This window comes from Pezoporus wallicus, unplaced genomic scaffold (assembly GCF_028554395.1).
Source record: "Pezoporus wallicus isolate ANWC-B61680 ecotype Strahan unplaced genomic scaffold, APGP_CSIRO_Pwel_v1 scaffold_2584, whole genome shotgun sequence".
NCBI classification, from domain to species: Eukaryota; Metazoa; Chordata; class Aves; order Psittaciformes; family Psittacidae; genus Pezoporus; species Pezoporus wallicus.
Window position 1 is genome coordinate 9415178 of NW_026642851.1, and position 21831 is coordinate 9437008.

The following is a 21831-nucleotide window of genomic DNA, read 5'->3' on the forward strand; positions in this document are numbered from 1 at the left end:
AAGGGCAGTAGAGCACAAAAAATAACTTCACCCTCCTTGTGAGCACATCCATCTCAGGCTTTCATCTGCTCCTTGCGTTTATCCTCTACCTTTACAGAAAGCGAAATACATTTGTGCCATTTTGCCTTGGTGCATCCCTACAGCTGCCTGCAGAGAGCTCTGGCTCTATGCAGCAAGACTTCCCTTCCACTACAGCAACGTTACTGTCTCTCATTTCCCCTGGGCTGCTACCATCCCTGCCTTCCTGGTGACGAAACAACGGCTTTATTATGCATTTATAACAGCACACCCCTTCCCCACATATATATGAACATGACCACAAGCTGTCAGCTGACTGCAGCTGCTTTCATGCTCTGTATCTGAAATTAGAGGAATGATGCTGCAGAAACACTCTACTCATGTGATTTGTATTTTTTTCCTCCTCCACTCATAGTAAAAAATCAAGCCAGGTTTCCACTGGCACATTTAATGGAGGGGAAGAACATAGATAAATATTTCTAAGTCTTTAAATAAATGACTATTTAGGAACTTGACAGGCTGTAAGAATTTAATATATATATATGTATCTATAAATGGAGAAGATGCTGAAAACCCAGAAAACATATAGAGCAAGAGACAACTGTCATGCAAAGGAAACAAAAATAATCACCACCTCAATCAGAAAACAATTATTAATTTATACAGCTCATAAAACAGTTCAAAACCTTGATACACACACATTACACCAATATAAAATGCACTGCGTTTATGTGTTTGTAAAACATGCCCCTCACAAACAATGCTTCATTGACTTTGACAGCAGAAAGGCTGAATTCCAAAACCAGCGTGATCTGCTCATAGCTGAAGACTACAAATGAGTTTAAAAATCAGGTCTGAACTCTTGACAAAATGTATCACAGATACATCTCTTCAGAAGCCAGCATTCTCACAGGGCTCAAAATTAGATCAGCTAGGCTTTCTTCTCCCTCCAGTAAAGAGTATGTTTCCATGATGCAGGTGTATCCAGACAGACTGCCAGTCCTGAATGAGACAGTTACTGGAAGAAAGGTTATGATGAGGGAAGTGTCATTCTTTCAAGCTCATTCCACCCACTTCCCAAGAAATCACTGAAACAAAGCTAAACTTTCTTCCGAGCAAGAAAAAGTTTATAAACGGGAGCTGTGACATTGTAACAAAGAATATTAATTCTCTTTGCTTCATAATTCCAATCAAGGGCCTAAAAACGAATACTGCAACTTGCAAAGAAATGCACTGATCTGTTCTGAATAATGTCACACTAAATGCTGCACCATCCACTTTTTACTATGAGCTATTTTAATTGCTTTAACTAGAAAGTAAAGTTAAATTTTAAGAAGAGGCTTTGGAGACTAAAAAATATGAAGCATGCCAACGTATTTATTAGTTTTCATACACTATTTTGACACTTTAACATTTTGCAACTATATATAAACCACAGTTTAAATACTACTCTCCTCTCCCTTTAGTTCCTCAAATGATATAGCTATGTGGAAATACTACCTTAATCTCCAAGTGACTGCAACAGAGGATATACTCAACAAAAAGCCATTAGGGTAGGGCTTAAACTTAAGTCTTTAAAGAGCCTTATAAATAAATGAAAAAAAAGCCTTCCAACTTAAAAATAAAAATTTAATATCCAGATCATTAATGCTCCTGATTCAGACACCAGCCAAGCCACTCAAACTCCGACAGGAGCCAGGTACTCGGCAGTTACCCAGAAGGTCCAACACAACTGAAAACATGGTGTTTTATGAGCAATTTCCCACCTTCTCAAAACAACAGCAGTTATGGAAAGCTTACCATACAAATACACCAATTCAGAGTGACATAAAGAGCTGTGATGGATAACAGCTTTGCAACAATTACTAGAAGAAAACTGCTGCACTTACGGAAAGAACTCAGTGTGTTTCCAGTTACTGTGTACAATTTCTTCCCCACCTTGCAGCTTGGTTTTGTTTGCACCAAGTTTGCAAACATCTGTGGCAAAGAATTAATTTCTTATTGTGAATCTGTATAACAGTTAGCACATTAAGGGTTTAACTGTTAAGGTAATACATTCGTGTATGATATACAAAATGAATTTTAAGCCAATAAAACATTATATAAGGTATTTTTACAAGGCATTTTATTAACCCTCTAAAATTCAGCTAAGAGTTTTGCTTGCGTTTTTGCCTCACTTGGTTTTATGCCATTTATGTGAGAATAATGACAGCTAATGTACAAGGATATGTCTTGGTAAGAATCACAGTGAAACCCCATACTTCCAAGAACTTTAACCAACCATGTCCTATACCCCTTAGTCCAAATCCATAAAAGCACATAGGCATATGCTTCACTGAGGATAAGCATGCTTCACTACGCTTCACTAGAGGATAAATAATAACACTGATTTCAACCGAACTACTTAAAAAATTGGAGATAAGCGCTTTGGTGAATCAAGCTAACATGCCCAGCACCTTGCAAGACTGAACTTGAGGCATTCTTGCTTCTTTCTCCAATCACTTTGACTTCTGATCATGTTTCTCTTCCCCAGCCCTAACCTATTCTCACACTTAACATGAGTACGGGAACTGAACATCTTAAAAGGTTTTCAGCTGTCTTAAAGGAAACACTTTCCAATTACAATTTGCTCTGGCAAGAATGCCAGTAATGCAGCTCAAGAAGTTTCATTTCAGTCAGAGACACCTAGCAATCACTATAGTCAAATAATGTTATCTGAAAAAAATGACCAAAAAAACCCATACACACCTTCTCAATAGCAGTGAAATTTTAATATATCAAATTTAATGCCTTAAGCCCAAGAAATTTAATTTCCAAATACAAGAGGTGTGAAAGACTTCCTTGTGAGTATTAGTCTGTATTGAGATGAGGAGGGTTGATGCAAATAGTATTTTCTAACATAGGAAATGTTAGATAAAGAAGTTTAAGTCTCCTAGGTCACTAGGTCTTCACGTCACACCCCTTCTTCCATTGTACTTGCTGTCAGAGCTTTAATATTAACCTCTGAGTACATAAGTAACTGTGTCAGTTCAAAATCTCGAAGTAAACAAATGGTCCAAGACTCAGGTCTAAACACAGCTATGTATTAAAACATCTCTGTTTATTAAAGTAAGGCAAATGAAAATATTTTACAGTTTGCCAATGAAACAGCCATGTTGCTCCATTGGGTCTGATGCAACTGGACAGTCTCAGGAAAAAAGAAGACAATACTGTTCAAGTTGACTGTGAGCAGACCTGTAGTCAGAGACATGAGGTTACTGTGGCATATGAAACTCTAGAATAAACTCCCTTATGCAAGTTAGTTTTCTTTTATTTTTTAATACAGGTGCATCCCTGGCAATTTCAAGGTACCACAAAGCCTTGAGAGCTGCAAAATTCCATAGATATTGTAAGTATCAGAAATGGCAAAGCAGCAAACTCTTCTGCCCAGCTACCCAACATACTGAAAACGTCCACATCACCTCATCAGAAAAAAGGGAAAAAAAAGAGATGCTTCAATTGACTTTCACTTGCTTTCCTGATCACTCCCATCTAGGATTTTTTTGTTCCCCTACTACCTATGACAAGAGAAACATTTCCATTCAAACATGGTCAACTTTCAGTTAGCGGTAGACAGTTTCAGTGGCCTGTAATTTTACAGAAATATGTAAAATAAAAGATATGCAAGAGGGAACTAAACATATAAAAAAATGTATAAACAGCCCCCTTTTTATTTCCACATTTCTCATAATTCACAGAATGCCCAGTAAAATCTTTTTGGAAATGAAACTACACAGATCCCTCTGGAATGCTAAGGCGTGTTTCAACATTCACATGCTACTAAAATGCATGATGACACCACCTAGGACTAGAAGTAAACCTCCTACCTTTTAGGGCAATTCGTATGAAGAAATGAATTCTTAAAACTTATTCAAAGTGAAACTGTTGGAGGTAAGAAAAAAGTTAGGAAAGCTGATTTTCTGAGTTAGTAGACCAGGAAGTGACAGAAAACAAAAGATGAAAGTCAGGATAACTTGGCTGTAGCATGTGTGTTTATATACACATACACACAAAGCAGATATACATATTTACAAATAAATATCTACATATATTTACATATAGCAGACCTGATATATAATCATTAATATGCTGCATAACAAATAACCTTCTAGATGAATAGCTCTAGTGTAGACCATATCAAAGATGCAATTTTTAAGAGTGATATTTTCAAGTGCCTGATACTTCAAAATTCAGTGACCTGGAAGCTATATTCTTCTTCACATACACAAGGAATGATTAGCAAACAAGCGAATTCCCACATGAAATAATACTGCATATGAAGAACACCCTAACATGTACACATTAGAAACTAAAAACACTACTGACAAGAATCATAACACGGCTGACCTGTAAGTGGACTTAGGAATTTCAATTTTCTCTCTTACGGGAGCACCCTTATATTCAGTACGTTCTGTGCAGCACAAAATGCTTTTGGATGACTGGAAAGTGTCACAGTTTGAACAACTTCTTAGTATTGAATTTGTTATGCAAAGATTACAAACCAGCAACAATTCCATTAAACACACTTAAGAGTTATTTGTAGTCAACCTAAATGTGTCTTTCCATTTGTATGAAGTCAGTGGTACTAAAACCTACAAGAAGCATGAAAAAACACAACACAATCATAGCTGCCAAGAATTCATGGTTTTGTCATGGGCAGAGATGTTTTAAATATCCTCTCCCCCATCCCAAAAGTGACATTTCCAAGATCACACCAGCCAATGAATGACTGATACTGATTACACTAACAGTAGGCTTTCACATGTAATTGCCTTCAAAGTAAGCACTGTGCACATGCCACAGAGGGTGATGACCTGTGGATTGGACCACTTCATTGTTACTATTGATGAATGGGTTTAACCCCGTTTTCAGGAAATTCAATATACCCAGAGGTTCACAGATACATATGGATATTTCTGCAGACTAAACTCAAGGTTTATAAATAGCAAACTAAGGATAGAAACAAGCAACTGTGGTCTTTATGTAGTTAACCTAGCAGTCATCACCATATGGAGCAGACTGCCAAGTACTGTAAAAGTTACCACAACCAGCATTGTTCCTGAATATAATGGAACTATTTCATGCTTGTTGCACTAGATAAACCTTTCATTAACTCCTACTACAATATGCAGTAGTGCTTTGAGTTCTTCTATTTTTACAACATACCTGTATTTAACATTAACAGTTAAATAACATTAACATTTAATATTAACAGTTTACAATGAGTGACAGCAACTTACATAACACAACTTCAGTGACAGAAGTGTAAGTTTTCCCTCAGCTAAGAAGGGCATAATGCACCTTCCCATTTTTGGTCACTTTGCACTTACACTGACCCTACCACTACAGAGATTGTTATCACTTGTAGGAGCTGTACTTCATTCAGGAATAAGAATTTGCTCTGAGGTTTATAATTTATTTAGAGACTTCCACAAAAGCTAATACAGCATTAATGACAAAGACAAAAAGTGAAAAACAAAACAAAACCAGCATGCAGTCTCTCAGCTGAAAACAGAAAGTTACCATCTTTTCACGCTGAGTGAAAGGAGTAACAGTCTATGCTGTTCAAAATGACTGCTCAGCTTTGAGTAGAGCAAAGTTCTTCACCAGATCTTGTAATGAGAACAGTAGATTCTAACATCTGAAGGCTTAAGATGAATAATTACCATCTTCAGAAGAACTGCATAAATTTTTCATTTACAGTGGTGCACTGTGTCTCAAAATACTGCTAACTGTTGTTTTACAAGTTTTTTCCTCCTTTGTGGTGGTCTAAAAGAAAAGCTGCAGGCCATTAACTGCCAGCTTCTATTATAGGATACAATTTATCTTTATGACCTGTATATTGACATGTTGCAACTCTGCCATCAGACTGACACTTGAAAACATATATACTGAAGTTCAGACTGAAAACTTCAGCCATCAGAAGCCCCTCCAACAGGTCTGAGTACATGCAATGTGTAGTCTTGTGGACTGCAGAAAACATGTCTCTTCATGGCTTTCCTCTGCCAGATGCCACGTGGAACTGACAGTCTTCAAGACAAACCCACTTATACCTAAAAACACACTTCATAGCAAACAGGAGCATAATCTCCTTCATGTGGTATCATAATCACATACCAACCCAACCCAACAGCAAACAATTCTTAGTAGGAACTCATACAAAGCTATAGAGGCAATGCAAAGCATCTTTTGCAAAATGAAGACCCACCACTCACAGCTAATCCTCTTCCTATCTTCAAAAGAGGAGCACCACAAACAGAATTCACAACTCTACCACATCTTACAATTCAAAAGAAAGGTTTTTTTTTAAATGACACCTGGCAATTACACATGTCTTAATTCTTTTCCCAGAACTCCCACAGATATTTTTTCTCTTTCCTGTACCACTCAATCTCCTCCAAGAGAATGATATTTTCTTTTTTACTAATAACCTTCTACAGCCCAAAGGCAACAACTATCTTCCTCTGCCACCATTATTTCACTCGTTGATAGAACAACTTAAATTCCAATCATTTTAAATCTATACTTCACCCGAAGCTTGCACTTCTTGTTTCAACAGCAGAAGGAAGATGTGCCTAAGAGCTTCTTGCCCAGTCAAATACAAAGTTTAAACCTACGAATCCTGCCTTGCCCAGATACTTAGACTGTTATGGCTACAAGACTGCACTGGATGCAAACAGCCAGTCAAATAATTTAAAAGTTAGAACTATTCCTACATTTTTATTTATTCACAGTTCAATTACAGAGGGAAAAAAAAAACACCAACAAAAAAAAACAAAACCAAAACCAACACCCTAACCACCACTGCCAAACAGCTTTTCATTCCCATTTATTCATGCAACCAAAACCATCCCCTGCCCCCAGCATTCCCTGTCCTGGATTACTGAAGTATTTCTTTATCAAATATTCTCAAAATATAACTTCTATTCTAATATCTTGGCTTGCTGGCCTAACTGGCTGAGTTCCTACACTAGACTCTATCTTCACCTTCAACTCAAAACAGAGATTCTTGGGTTTTTTTCTTTACCCATTAATTTGTCCTTTAATACTGGAAAACAGCTACTGAAACCTGCAGATTTTTCTTAAATGTTATTTAAAGTCAACTCTTACACGATACTGTGTGGATTACAAAATACAATTTTCCAACCACTAACCAGGAAGTGTACCCCTTTCCTATACTTCCAATTACAAATAAACTAGAGCATATCAATACAATAGGTATTTTTCTGATTTTTCACAAGACACACATCATATCTTATCCACAGATCTTTTGGACTTAGAGACATTAAACAGGAGATGAACTAACTCAGTATACATGCAGGACCTCAGCTCAAATGAGGGGCATATAGGCACCAGCGTAACAAAATATTTACAGCAATTCCAATTAAAAATTCTGTGAACGACCATCAGCACATTCCCCCTGCTTCTTTCCTGGAAATGCACAGTTTGAGAGTTATTATCAAAAGCTAATTCTAAGCACCATATGTTATTATTTAATTCAGATTTAGTAATGATTCCCAACTCACTGAGAATTAGACAACCTAGTTAAAGCAACCCAATTTATAATTTCTAACATAAGGAAACTAATCAAAAATGTAATAAAAATACAAACATTATTACCAAGATTTTTTTTTTACAAGAAGCTAGAAATATCACATGCAAAAGGTATTCTCCCCTATATTTAGGTTCCTCTGAAACGTCAAGGGATGTCAAGCAAGTACAGTATCTAAGGAGTGACAGATCTTAGCTCTTTAATTATTTGCTGGTAGCACAGTTTGAAGACTTTGTAACCAACAGCAAGACATTTTTCTTTAGTCAACATACTGTCTGAATATAAGCTTCATAAACATACCAACTGAAGAATGTCCTCGTCTTTTGGCATAACACTAAGTTCCAATATGCTGTCACTGAAAGAAATAGGAAAAAAAAAACCCAACCATAAGACATGAACTTTCGGAAAAGCTTTTCAGTTATTGTTACAAAGGTGATCCATTAAATTCCATGGAGCAAACCCGTTCAGGAACTCCCACACTAAGTTACAATATCAAATTACTTAACACAACAGAAACCCACTGATTTCCATTAGAACCTTTGCAAATATGAGTAGAGCAGGAACCTGACTGAAGACTACATCTGTGTACTCAGCAAAGTCAGTTTATTAAGCCAATACGCTTTGTCAGTTTTGATTTTGTTTATTTGTTTTGCGGTGTTTTTATTTCCTCCAGCCCTAAGGTACATTAGCCATTTGGAGCTTTTCAGACAAAACAGGGTGTCAAATCTGTGAACACAAGTTAAAAGTTCTCTCTTTATTCCGTTTAAAACTAAAGTCTGCTAGCACTCTAAAATTGCTGGGGAAATGTTGTAACTGCCACATCATGTGAAAAGTGGAGCAACAGCAAGGCAAGCACTGACTTACACCTTTCCACTCCAATCACCTCCTAACAGAATCAACTTAAACATATTTAGTCAGTCAGATGACATCTGAAATATGGATGAAAAACATTTGCTATTTTTAAGTGCTGAGCCTGTCAGTCTGAATTGCTGAAACCAAAAGCAGGAGCGGCATGAAGATACAGAAATCCAGACAGTTCAATCAATGCAATTTAAATACAGGCAAAATCTGGACACTGAATGTACAATGTTACTCAGTTATCCAGAGTCAAATATTGTAATAGTGAACCTGCAGCTAGTATCTACCAGAAAAAAGCATTTTCACAAGCAAGAAAGAAGTATATGCTTGTAACACTGGATACAGAACACCTGAATTCATTACCTCATCTGAGACAGAGGAATACTCTGTTCACAGCCATTAAATGTAAACTGGAACAGTACAGAGAAGGGCTACAGGAGAGACAGCTGGTATAGACTTAACCAGCCTTAATGAAATAGAAAACGGAGAGATTATGACTTTTATTTAGAAATCTCACAGAACACGTCACAAGAAGAAAAGATATTTGGACAAGATGATCAATACCAGCACAAGAAAAAGTGCATACAACGTAACCTGATATATCAGACTAGAAATTACCTAATCTGTACTGGTCAGTGATGGCTTGGCTTCGCAAGCGAAGATTTGGAAAGGGCTTTAACCACGCTTACTACAAGCACGATGCCAAAGGGCAAGTGGGATATGCAAATCAAAGAAAGGCACCTTAGAAAATCAGGAAGTGTCCAACCAGGACTGTCATCTCCTGAGCAATTTCGAGCTACCCACATGCTGGTCCACCCGCATGCAAGGCTGGATCTGCAGCTACCCATGCACCCTGTCACCTACCGTTTAGACCCTCGCCTGTCCAGACAAGGGAGAGCAGGCCCTTCCAGCCTGTGCAGTGGATCTCCTAGGTGAAGCACGGCTTGCGCGTGCATGACTGGCCCCACCCTTGCCACCTGAGGTTTAACTGCCACGGCCTAGCTAGCTAAGCGTGGACAGCAAAGTCCACAGGTTGTAGGTTTTGTAACAGTGTCCTTCTCTTTGATGGAAGACCATACAGGGCTAGACAAATGCCATCAGCCCGGGTTTGAAGATAGGAGTTTTCCTTCTCCTTTGAGGAAGGCCTGTCTTCGCTAACGAAGATTCGGGAAGACCTTCACCCACGCACTCTGCACGGAACTGTCATCTCCAGGGTACAATGCTGAGAAAAGACAAAACCAGCACAGACACTGGCCACTGACTTCAGGGTGCACAGAACAGTTCGTGAAAGCATTGAGAAGGACCTCAGTTTCTGGCTTCTGCAGAAAGCCATCTTCTCACAAGTGTAACATGGGATTATTATGCTTTCTTATATGAAAAATGTGTTTATAATGTGGTTCCTTTTCCATTTGTTAGCAACTGCAGACATAAGGCTGCATTCCAAAATAGCAGAGTAAAGGTATTTGGTTTCACAATCTTCTTAAACCACAATTCATTTGAGAGTAGGAAAAAAGAAATAAATCTCCAAGCAGCATAAATTAGTTTAAAGACCAAAGATCAGCAGTGATAGACTTAAGTTTTTCTTTTTAAGCCTATGCACTGCTAGGAAAAAGTAAGTTTTCAAAAGCCTTTAAATTTTTTTTTTCAGAATACTGAATTTTAAGGAACACAGAAGTATTGACTTTTTAATGTGTGTTTACAATAGTATTTCCCACTTTGACTGAATGTACAAACAGCAAAAGCTATTTAAAATGATTCTTCAAAAGTAGTGTCAACTTTGGAAGTCAAAAATATGACAAATACATTGCTCCTCTTCAAGTACTTTTTATAAAATGAACAGAACTTGACACAGAACTCTTATATAAATATTTTGCGGCTTTTCTAAAAAAGTGTCGAAATCGATTTACACGGTCTAACACTTTCTTAGTAGCTGCCCAAAAGAGGAAAGGATTCCACTCAGGAACAATATTTTAAGTATATAGTTATTTGAATGATACATAAGTATTTTATTTCAGTTTGTCTGCAGAATTTTCTGGAGAGTATTTGGATCTTCCTGCTATACATTTTATGACATGCTCTCAAGTGTTTTTTCAATTCTTAGATCAGAAACAAAAAGTATCAAAGAATGCTTTTGGTGTATTTATTACATGCAAATTCTGAATTATAAAGTGTTACTAAAAACCACCACACAAAATGGCTGTTTACACTAAAATATTAGAAACCGTATTGTGAATTCTCAGAGATGTAACGACTTTCATTACACATTTTGAGAGTTTTTAAATTTATTGTCTCCGAGTCATGAAACTAAAGCATTGATCACAAAGACTATCTTTTGATGTGTTATTTTGGATTAATGAAACAGATTCAAGAGCTGAACTCTGTACATTTGTAAGTAAACCAAACAATTTCAAGAAGAATTTGCAAGGAGAAACAAGCAGAATAGACCTAATAATCCAAATTCCCCACAGTTCAAAAAAATAAGAAAAAAAAAGCTGGGAATCAGAATCTGTTTCTTGTTTTATTTAGAACTATAAATAATTAACAGAGTTTACATTAATAATCAATGTAACTCCATGTTGATTATGTGAACAGATGAGAATAAATTCTTCATGGACCAAACTTAACAGCTATTGGTAAAGTACAGTAGGAAACCCTGACTTAACAGTGATTTCATAATTAATCTTACAGGACACAGTTATTTCCAGCAAGTTTTTTGAGGTGTGCCCTCCACCTTCCAGAGGAAGCAATCAGTCTAAGTAGCAAAATAGGTAACATTCTAGACACAGCTTGAAACTTTTATGAGAATACAAAACATGGCTGAATCATACTTCATCATAAGCCCCACCAGAATTTATGGGATTCATTTCATTTAAGGTAGCTAAGTTCTGATGTCTGCAGCATTATATAATGAGGACAAACAGCTACAGTTGAACAACTTTTCTAGAAAAACAGCAGCTATGGAAATTGAGTGATAAAATCCAAAAATCACTAAGTCCAGACTGAGTTTCACTTCAAAACAGCTGAACAGTTAGTGTGGGGGCGATCTCCCTCCTCAGAGATAAGAGATGATAAAATATGTCATATCCTTAAAAACTGCTCTGAAGATGATCACAAAACCAACAAAAGAATAAGCACCTACAGTCAGCAATAAGTCTGAAAGGGCAATTGAAAACAAGAATTACAAATTCTGTAATTAAAATGTCTAGAAAAGCATCACAGAACATACTGAGACTATGTATGAAACTGTCTTTAGTCATGAATAAAGGATATTTCAATGGACAACTCAGCCTTTCAAAAGGTCTTTCATCAAGTTGCTTCCACAAAGCCTACTGAAGAAACTAAGGTGTGCTTGATGGAAGATCAGCTGAGACACAAACCAGCAAGAACTTTGTCAGTGGGTATTTTTCAGTATGAAGAGTTCACTCAGAAGTGAAGTTGTGCAAGATAAACCTATCAAGAACTATTAAATCAAGTGATGGAGATAAGACCTTTGCTTCAGCAAGTTCCTAAACCAAGGATTTCTGAGAAGTGGGCTAGTATTACCTGACCAAATATCACTCTATAACAGTTTCAGTGTTTTCACAGTCTTAAGAATCCATTTCTGGATATTATCAAAGAGGATATTGACGCAAACAGATCATCAGTCTGACCCAGAATAGCTATGCTGATGCAAGAACAACATGCTAAAACGACACGTATACACCATGATATAATTTTACTTGCCAGGAAATGGCAGCACATGTGCAGAACAAACTGCTCTGAGCATAAAAATACCATTTTCAAGAATTAGAGAGATTATTCTTTAGTCACATAAGTATTGCCTACAAGGAAGATACACCTGATCTGGAGTTTTAGCTCTCCCTATGGATCAGGATTAATATTTATCTTAAGAGGTCCAGCTGAAGACTTCCTGATGGTTATATGTTCTGCATAAAACACTCAAAGATACACATCAACTTTTGTTACCATCTTCTATGATGTACATATCTGGCTCAAGGCAACAAATTGTTCTTCTAACTAACAATGGCATCCCTTCATCTTCTCTGCACTCATGGAAATCAGAGGGACAGATGCAGCAGTGCACTATGCCATTCCTGGCTGCACTAGATAACCGCTGATAAGGCCTTGTTCAGGTGTCCCTGGTTTATCCACAGTGGGCAGGGGTTGCATTCTGCTGGAACAGTTTGCCATGTACAGTCACAGGGTTGAAAATGAAACTTTATACACAAGGAGACCTACAGTTAAGAATCTCTGGCCACACAGGCCATTAAAGATGGGGCAACCATGGCAGGGGGGTTGGAACTAGATAATCTTTAAGGTCCCTTCCAACCCAATCTCTGATTTAACTGACTGATGTACCTGTTGGGCATGTAAAATAAAATCCCGTATCTTGGGTATACACTACGGTACAATAGTTCTGTCTGTACAAATACGAAATGAAAAAACAATACATGGCTAGTGTTACCTCCAGGAAAGGTTATTAAAAAAAGACAGACCCCATCTTTCTGGCTCTTGTATAGAAAGTACTAATGACACAAAAAGCATTTCACTGTACCTTGCTGTCATAACTTTGAACAGGTAAAAAAAAAAAAAAGGGAGAGAAAAAATAAAAGGCAGGGATCTATTTATTTTGAATGAAATCTTGAATAAAGATTCCACTGTAATTGTAATATCAGGAACTTCATTTTCGTACTTTAACTGTAAGCATACCTGAGTCTTAATGTGTGAAGATTTACTAAAAATACAACGTGATATGAGATGCATTTAGAGAACATTTCTGCATGCTAATCATAATACATCTTTCTAGATAACATATTATTATACTGGAAACTTGTTGCTATAGAAGAGAAACTGGCACCAAGAAAACTGTAAAAATGGGAGGCAGATATGAGGCATGAAAAGGAGTATTTAGATTCGTGTATGGACATGATTTAACAAGCCCTTGTGAGTTGCAGGAGCAAGTAAATATCAGCATTTCCTCAACTCTGCAAGGCTCATCACTTACTGCAAAATAGAGGAAAGCCAAGATGTACTGCAGATGTTTTGCAGGTGTGCACTAGCATAACATTTTGCCTTTACCAGATACACTGATTTCTAGTTAACAGATCTCATAAGCAAGATAGATTTTTCTGTTGTTGTTTTTAAATTGACAGATGTGGTATGCGTCTACCTAATCCTCCTCTTTTAAGTTCAAACTAGCTTCCTCTGTAACCCTTAAGTGTGATTTGCTAACAAGGGACAAATACTGAAATGAAAAGACTGTGTGCCCAATTCAGCACATCTATACTCAAACCTTTCTCAGCATTCAATAAATACATGAAAACAGAACAGTAATAGTAATGTAGTAATTAATAATAGTAAATAGTAATAGTAAATTACTATAGTATTACTATTTACTATAGTAATAGTAAAACAGTGTGTATTAAGGAAAATTTAAAAATACAGTGACTTTTTCAGAACCATCATGTGGTCGTTTCCTGCTTAATATACAAAAAATGTGGCACATAATTAAATATATTATCTTACCTGTTCTGTATTAAAGCAATGACTTGAGAATATGTCTTCCCAATAACACTTTCTCCATTGACTTTTATAATTCTGTCACCTGAAAAAGGAAAAGTTTTATCTTCAATTAATTTGTCTAGACATTTTTTTGATCATTTTCATTTTGTATGCCCATACCTCATGATATTCAAGATCACCAATACATTTAACTAAGGTTAGTCATCATTCAAAATAAAAAAAGAAGAAAATAAAAGATGCACAATACAACAACGTGACCTTATACAGGATGCCAAGTTTCTACTCGTTTCTCAGAACATTTTCAGGTATGGTATTTCATTCTACCCTTCCAAATGAATTACCTAGAAACTCATAGAAAGAAAACCACAAGCAGGTGTAAGCTACAGAAAGGCTCAAAGTAAAGGCTTCAAAATAAAGTTTTTGATGTATGGCAACATATACTGATAACCCTGCCTAATTCTTAAATGAATTGTAAGTAGACATTTCATTCCAGCACTTAACCTCAAAATAAACCCAAACTTTACATCAGAACACTGCCAGGTGTAGCTCTATACATGTCCTTTAATAGCAGCAAATACTGCAGTTCTGTACTTCTGAGAAATAAAGGATGGATATTTTGAAAGGCTTCAGTTTACGTATGCACTTCTACCAGCTTGTTACCACCCTCTTCTTCACCTGAAAGAACTCCGAAAGAGATTTGTGTCTAAATTCTTAAGCAATGAAAGAAAGGCTGGTGGCAACATTCAATGCTTGCCAGCAATCCACATGACTGCCAGGCACCTGTGATGGATGGCAAACTCCATCCCTCCCACACACATACCTTATGCAATTAGGTATGAGAAACTGGACTTTAATGAATACAAAGTTAATTTTTAAATGCTCAGTACAACACCAAAGTAAATCCTTTCAAAAAGTTGCAAGAAAATAAATGCTTTAGTTTGTGCCAAAAAATACTCTTATTTACAAGCTCTGAACCATGTCCTGCTAGGTCCTGTAGCAAGACTGCCTCAGAAAACACCAGATCTTTCTCTGGAACTGAAAACTGGCTCTTTTCCAGGCTGTTCCAGAACTTGCCTGTGGATGTAGATCTTTATTCAGTATTTCCACTAAAAACTGCAATTAGGAACATCTGTAAAGCAGGCCATGTGATCTTATCCATTCTTGTGCAGGTTTGGGGTTTTTTCAAAGAAACAAACTAGGTTACACACAGCAGTGGAACAAGCCTACTTGAAGTACACATCCAATCATCCTGTCAGAAATCTTGTGTGTAGGACAGTGCAGAACTGGTTACATGAAAGAAGTGGGAACAGGCAATTCTGAAAAATACAACTTTGCTCAGTTTCAGGAGTACATAAAGGGGAAAGCCAGTTCCTGTAGGTCAAAAAAGGATATTTAAGCATGAAAGCTTTTTCTAACAGCTGTCTATCAATCTGGTGTTCCATTAGATACCTCTGATCAAACTAGAAATTAGTATGAACACACACCACCTCCCTTTCCACAAACATTTTAGTTCTTTATATTCTTGCATATAGACAGAACCATGGAATGGTTTGGGTTGAAGGGACCTTAAAGCTCATCCAGTTTCAAACCCCTCCTATGGGCAGGGACACCCTTCACTAGACTAGGTTGCTCGAAGTCCCATCCAACCTGGCCTTGAACATGGCCAGGGATGGGGCAGCCACAATTTCTCTGGGCAACCTGTTCCAGTGCCTCAACACCCTTATACTGAAGAGCTTCTTTCTAATGTCTAATCTAAATCTATCCTTTTTCAGTATTAAAACATTCCCTCTGGTCCTGTCACTACATGCCCTGGTAAAAAGTCCCTCTCCAGATTTCTTAAAAGACATAAAAAGCAGCATGAAGATCAAAACATGGGAAATCTGGCTGGCTGTATTTTAATATGATATTTTTGACTTTTTTTTTTCCATTAGTGTGACCATGAAACAAAACCAAGTTGAAATTAAAAAAAAAAAAACAAAAAACAAAAAAGAAAACCACAAAGATGATTCTACAAAAAAAGAAATGTATAAAGGGTCTGTATCAGAGGCCAAGCAATCCAACTGGATGATTATTCCCTGAGTGTTTTATAATATGATTTCAAGATACAGATATAGCAATATATTTCACCCTGAAGTTTCCAACAAGAAACAGTGGCATGACCTAATTGGATATAACTGCTCCCAGCAATGTGTTTAAGAAGAATATTCTGGTAATTTAAAAATTTATTTTCTGTTCTTTATCCTCGGCTCCTAAAAATCTCTTCTATGCCTAAAAATAAAGTATTCTGTACAGATTTCATCTCTTTCAATTTGGCAAACACTGAACGGAGTGAAAATTAACATGGCTCCTCAGTACAACTTCAACATATGCTGCACTTTATCAAGCCAAAACATTTCTTTATGCAACAGCATTAAAAGAATGCCAAAGAAGCCCCTTCCTGAATAACTACTTAAGGAGGAGTTAAAAAAGAAAAATGCCTTATACTGTACAAGGAAGATCCAGCACTGTTTTTAAACTGCTGATCAGTCTAGAACCTTTGTATTTCCTTAGGAAGAAACATACAAAAATTATCCTATTCCAGTCAAATGCATGTATATAACTGTTTTTAAAAAAGAAAATAACATCTCATTGTCAACACAACCACAATCCTTTCATAGACCCTATCTTTTGCCATATTTTTAAGAACAGAAACCTGTGTTGTGGGGGCATCCATCTACGTAACTTACTAACATTTGTAAGACCTCCCACTCTAACTTAGCTTTTTTTCCCTTCAACATTTAAGTAAAGGTGTGACAAAGTACCTGGCACTTCATGAAAAAATAAGTTTTCTCCTCTCCAGTTTGATTAAATCGAACAACTGAACAAAATTTTGTAAGATATAAACATGGATTGTTTCCATTTGATTTAAGGAGGTGGAATAATTTAAAGGACAAAAACCTGAATGCTTTGAGGTTATTCATTTGTCACAAAGCAAAAGAAATAGGAGCTGAAAAGTGCTGTTTTCTTCCTCTTTCACTTCCTCCTCACATATTTTATCTGGTACTACTTATTACTTTTTTAAAAGATAATAAGCCAAAAAGACTAAGGCTTTAATGTCTTAATATATTTTATACAACACTTCCTGAGAGAACACAATGGTGCTTGTGAGATTAAGAAACACTGGAGAAAAATTTAAGAGAGGTTTCATACTTATAAAGGAAAGAACTACGTTTAAAAGGAAGACAGAACTATGTGTTGAAGCTTAAACCATATTATATAGTTTACATCACATACACAAGCATGTCACCAGGGTTACAGAAAAGCAGTACCTGTGCACAGTCCAGCTTCAAAAGCAGGTCCACCTTCTTTAACTTGTTTAACAAATATGGTATCCATTGGCTCCAGTCTGTTTCTCTGTTTCCCTGGGGAAGAAAGTATAGCTGTTAATAGCATTCCATTATATTGCATTACAAATGTTTTCACTTTAAGAATTGTTATGAAACGCAACCCTGCCATATTCGTCATTATATTGAAGACTCAGGATCAATGTGGGTGAGGGAAGGAAGAGAGACTAGGAGTTTTAAATGCAACTACACTGAACATCTTTTATGTGTCTGAGGAAAAAAGAAGGGGGGGGGGGGGGGGGGGGGGAGGTGTATCTCAAACTTAAACTTGTGAATATGTTCCAGTAAGTAGTATTTTTCAGGTTCATGTCATCCTCATGCTGATGTTTACACTATTCAGTAAGAATTCCTCTTCTAGACTGCTATCTGACATAAGATATAAACCCAGACAAGCTGAGTAAGAACTCGTAGTGCAAACTGGAAAATAAAATTTTTGCATCTTTCCTTAGACGGGAAAAAAACCCATAACATTGGCTTATAGCCCACATGGAACCGAAACCGATCTTCTAACACTGTTTTTCAGATGCTCCAAGATAAAGTCTAACATTTTCTTGAAGATTTATCAAAAATCAAAAAGTAATGTAGAATTCAAAGCAAATTATAATGTCTGCATGTACTGTAGTATATGTAGTATCCATATATACACAACGCAGAAGTTAGTCTACAGTAGTTAAAAAACGTAACACCTCTGTATTCTTGCCTTCCCAGTATACTTTTACAGTATATTTTTGATTCAACTTCTATGTGGAAAAAAGCTCATCATTTGAAGAGTTTTAATAAATTGCCCAAAACCAGACCTCCCTCTGACTCTGATTCACATTTTTCAAATATACATTTTAGCCTATTGCCTTCATTCTGCAGACCCTCAGTGTCCTGCCATTTTACCACAAAACAGTGGAACAAGATGGCTTACTCATATAGCTCTAAATGACCTTCTCAAAATAACTCCAGATTGGTAGAGAACAATCACAAAGTTGATTGGATAAAATCAGGTAATTGCTAAATCCAAAGCAACTGAATTATAAATCAACAAACTCCAGCTGGCAGCTCAGTTCCCAAATACTTCAAAATTTTATTAGCAGGACACAGCTACAAGACGTACAAAATGCTCTTTGTGAGCCAAAGCTAATATCTGTCATCTTTAATCTGATGAATTAAGTAGACACTGAACACGTGAGAGGGTCTCATCCTGTAAGAGGCAGTAATGTTTCAACAAGGTTAGTCAAGTATAACATACCCAGATGCCATGAACAAAAGGTTGCTTCAATGGCTTACAAGATATATGACCTTACATAGGACCACCAAACATCCTCCCAGTATTGCCACTCAACCTTTTAGTGAAGAGATACACGATCCCAAAAATGTCAAGAAAAATAAAACTAATGCAGCTCCCATGGCACATTTCATTTATAACACTTAATATCTCATAACTCAAACACCAAGGGGCTACCTCAGTTTCCTCTACAAATGCTCATAAAAAAAAATAAAAATAATAATTTAGTGGCCTACTGCCAGTTTGCTTAACACTCAACTGCTACTTCATGCCTTGTCCATACTTTAACATGCAAAGCAAGAGGTCATGCAGATAAGGTTACTCCTATTCAACATCCAACACAAATACCTTTCATACACTTCCCACTTCTGACGTAAGAGGGGAAAACTGTATCAATTTATGAAGACCAGAGACTGAACGCTTCCCTAAGCATCCGATTTCTGACCAACCTGCTAGCTACACCAAGAGGTTCTTTAGCACCATAGGCTCTTGTTTCAGGTTTTCACAGCTATCTGATAGACTGATTCTGAAAGCTAATTAGGCATTAAACTTGGTTCTTTGTCCTAAATGCAGAAGGACACTATATTAAACAGTCATTCTTCTTCCCCAGAAGGTGAACCCCCACCCTAAAGATCAATGTAGAAGTAAAATATTGGCATGAAAGGTTTAAAGTGTTATTTACATTGTCAGGTTCATTTTACAGCTCAGTAACATCCAAATACAAGACAAAAAGAAAAGCTAGGACTCCCAGGCTTTAGCAGATTAATACATGTTCTTCATTTCTCCTTGGTCTTTCACATATTTGAACACAAGCCAAAACTTTTTCCCATCAGTAACATAAAAATGAACTTTCTTGAATACATAGCTTCAAAGTGTATGTTTATATTTTGAGTTTGAAATGCAAATGAAGTTAAACAGTATTTTTTGACAGTGGAAGCCAACGCCACTTTCTTCAGACCAACTGAGCGGGTGTAAACCTTGTGGATGTGCACTCAGTCATTACAGAAATAAATTCCAAGTAAAATGAACAATGTGGTAACTTGCCTAATGTCTCAAAATCTAACAATTGCTACACTTCAGTTTAACTGTGCCTAAATCTCCACTGGCTCCTTTTTGCACCCAATCGTCAGGCAAAAGCAAGATACTGTTCAGAATGCGAGCCTAAACTTCCCCACCTTCCAAAGTCCATCATCTAGAGCAGATTATAACAGTGAAACTTTTACACTAAGTTCTCTGGCTCTGCACTACATAGTACCAGATCTCATTCACAATTTTCCTTTCTAGTACTGACAGGCCTAATTTTTTGGAACACACCAGCAATTCCTTACAAGGTGATACAACAATTAGCAGTAAAGCAGCTCATACTACTAGTCTGTTAGACATGTAGTCTTATTTGCCAGTGCTTTTCCTGTGCTCATTACTGTGTATTACTTTACCTCCTCCCTACTTTTGTAAACAACTTTACAACTGAGCATTACATTGCAGGCTAGCATGAAATAAGACAGTTTCTCCCAAATCTTCAACTGCACGTGAAAAACAAGACATCACACACACAAAAAACAGGGGAAAGCGCAGGATGCCAGGAACACTCACATACACAAGGAGACAGCAGAGATGAAAACCACAATTTCTGTGAAAAAGAATTTCATGTTTACTTCATTTCTCCATTAGTGCAGCTATAAGCAAAGGTGCAGTCTTCTGTAAGAGCAGTAAAAGAAACAAATATATAAAGTTGCTAAGTACACAAGCTAGCAGACCAGAAACTGAAAACAGTCCATAAAGTCAAGATGTCATTTCCTTTATCAGTCTTGTTAGCACGGAAAGATCTCAAGTATGAGTAAATGGTCACCAGTCAGGAAAAATTAAAACTCAAGCTACTGTGCAGGCAGTAATGTAGTTTTATTGACAGAACAACTAGAATATTCTGTGCAGTACAACTACTAGCTTAAGTGATGCTATTCAAACAAAAACAAAACTTAAGAGCAGGCAAACTGTTATTTGAACACCATCAGAAGTAAGTAAATAAAAATAAATCACCAAGTATACAGAAGGCTCAAGGCAAAAATTCATTGGCTTAAACAAGAGTAGTAAGAAATCAAATACAGTCTTTAGTCTATGCAACTGAAATTAAGTAATCTGAAGAAGCATGAACTTCTAAATCAAATGCAAGACATACATTGAAAAGCAGTTTACTGCAACAATATTTTTCCTAGCCAACACAAACATTTTCACGTCAAATAAAATAAGATTCATGTTTAATAATAAAATTCTCTTTCCCTTTAATAAAAGGGAATATTAAAAAACTCACTACCCTTAAACAGAACTGTAAAAATAAGAGTTGATAACATTCATAATTTACTTAGATGGGGGTCATATACAGCAAAACTTCTAATTCCCCTTACTTCACAAATAAATCAATTTTATCTAGGTGCCAATTCTAAATCAATCCCCTAAAATGCTAGTTTGGAATACAGCTGCTGCATAGGGAACATAACTACTACTACCAAATGTAGTAACCTTGAGTTAGTTTTTCAGCTACTGTCTGCAGATCAGAGAGTATTAATATACTGCTCCACAATTCACAGAATGCTTAGGGTTGGAAAAGACCTTGCAATCATCTAGTTCCAGCCAGCCTGCCACAGGCAGGGACCCCTCACATTAGACCATGTTGCCCAGGGCCCTCTCCAACCTGGCCCTGAACACTGCCAGGGATGGAGCACTCTGGAAAACCAAATGACATGGCAGAAGTTATATTACCAAATCTGCCTAAACGCTACAAAATAGCAACAAACACATCACTTCTCTTTAGTTATTAACCTTCTGATATAATACAGTCAGATAAAAAGATCCAAATCATAAAAACTACACAAAGGACAACTCTCTGACAAAGAAACTTTACATTTTGAAGAGGGGAAAAAACCCACAAAAGAAACCAACCAACCCCCATACCAAAGTGCTGTCTTTATGACCTGAAGAGCACAAACCTGCAAGTGTTGCAGGGGACAGGGCAATACATACTTCCTTATACAGACTCTCTTAAGAATCCGCTAGTTAAAAACATGCCATTTCTTCTCTTCCTAGAGGAAAAAGAAAAAATCTTTTGCCCAGGACAGCTGATCTGTGCTTAGAAATCCTCATCACATAGGAATGCTACAGCTTTGTAGGAAGGCTACAGTTTTGTTAGC

The 21831-nt window shown here is 36.8% G+C and overlaps 1 protein-coding gene across 5 annotated transcripts in view; it reads right to left on the reverse strand.

Annotated features, from left to right (window-relative positions):
* Nucleotides 1–21831, reverse strand: part of ARHGAP21 (Rho GTPase activating protein 21) — a 111907-nt gene that overhangs the window by 29539 nt on the left and 60537 nt on the right. For all 5 annotated transcript variants that reach the window (XM_057432905.1, XM_057432906.1, XM_057432904.1 and 2 more), the window contains 3 exons: nt 17299–17391; nt 13994–14072; nt 7910–7964 (listed from right to left, as the gene is read on the reverse strand). In XM_057432905.1, coding sequence (XP_057288888.1) covers nt 7910–7964; nt 13994–14072; nt 17299–17391 — 227 coding nt within the window. The remainder of the gene's footprint in view (nt 1–7909; nt 7965–13993; nt 14073–17298; nt 17392–21831) is intronic.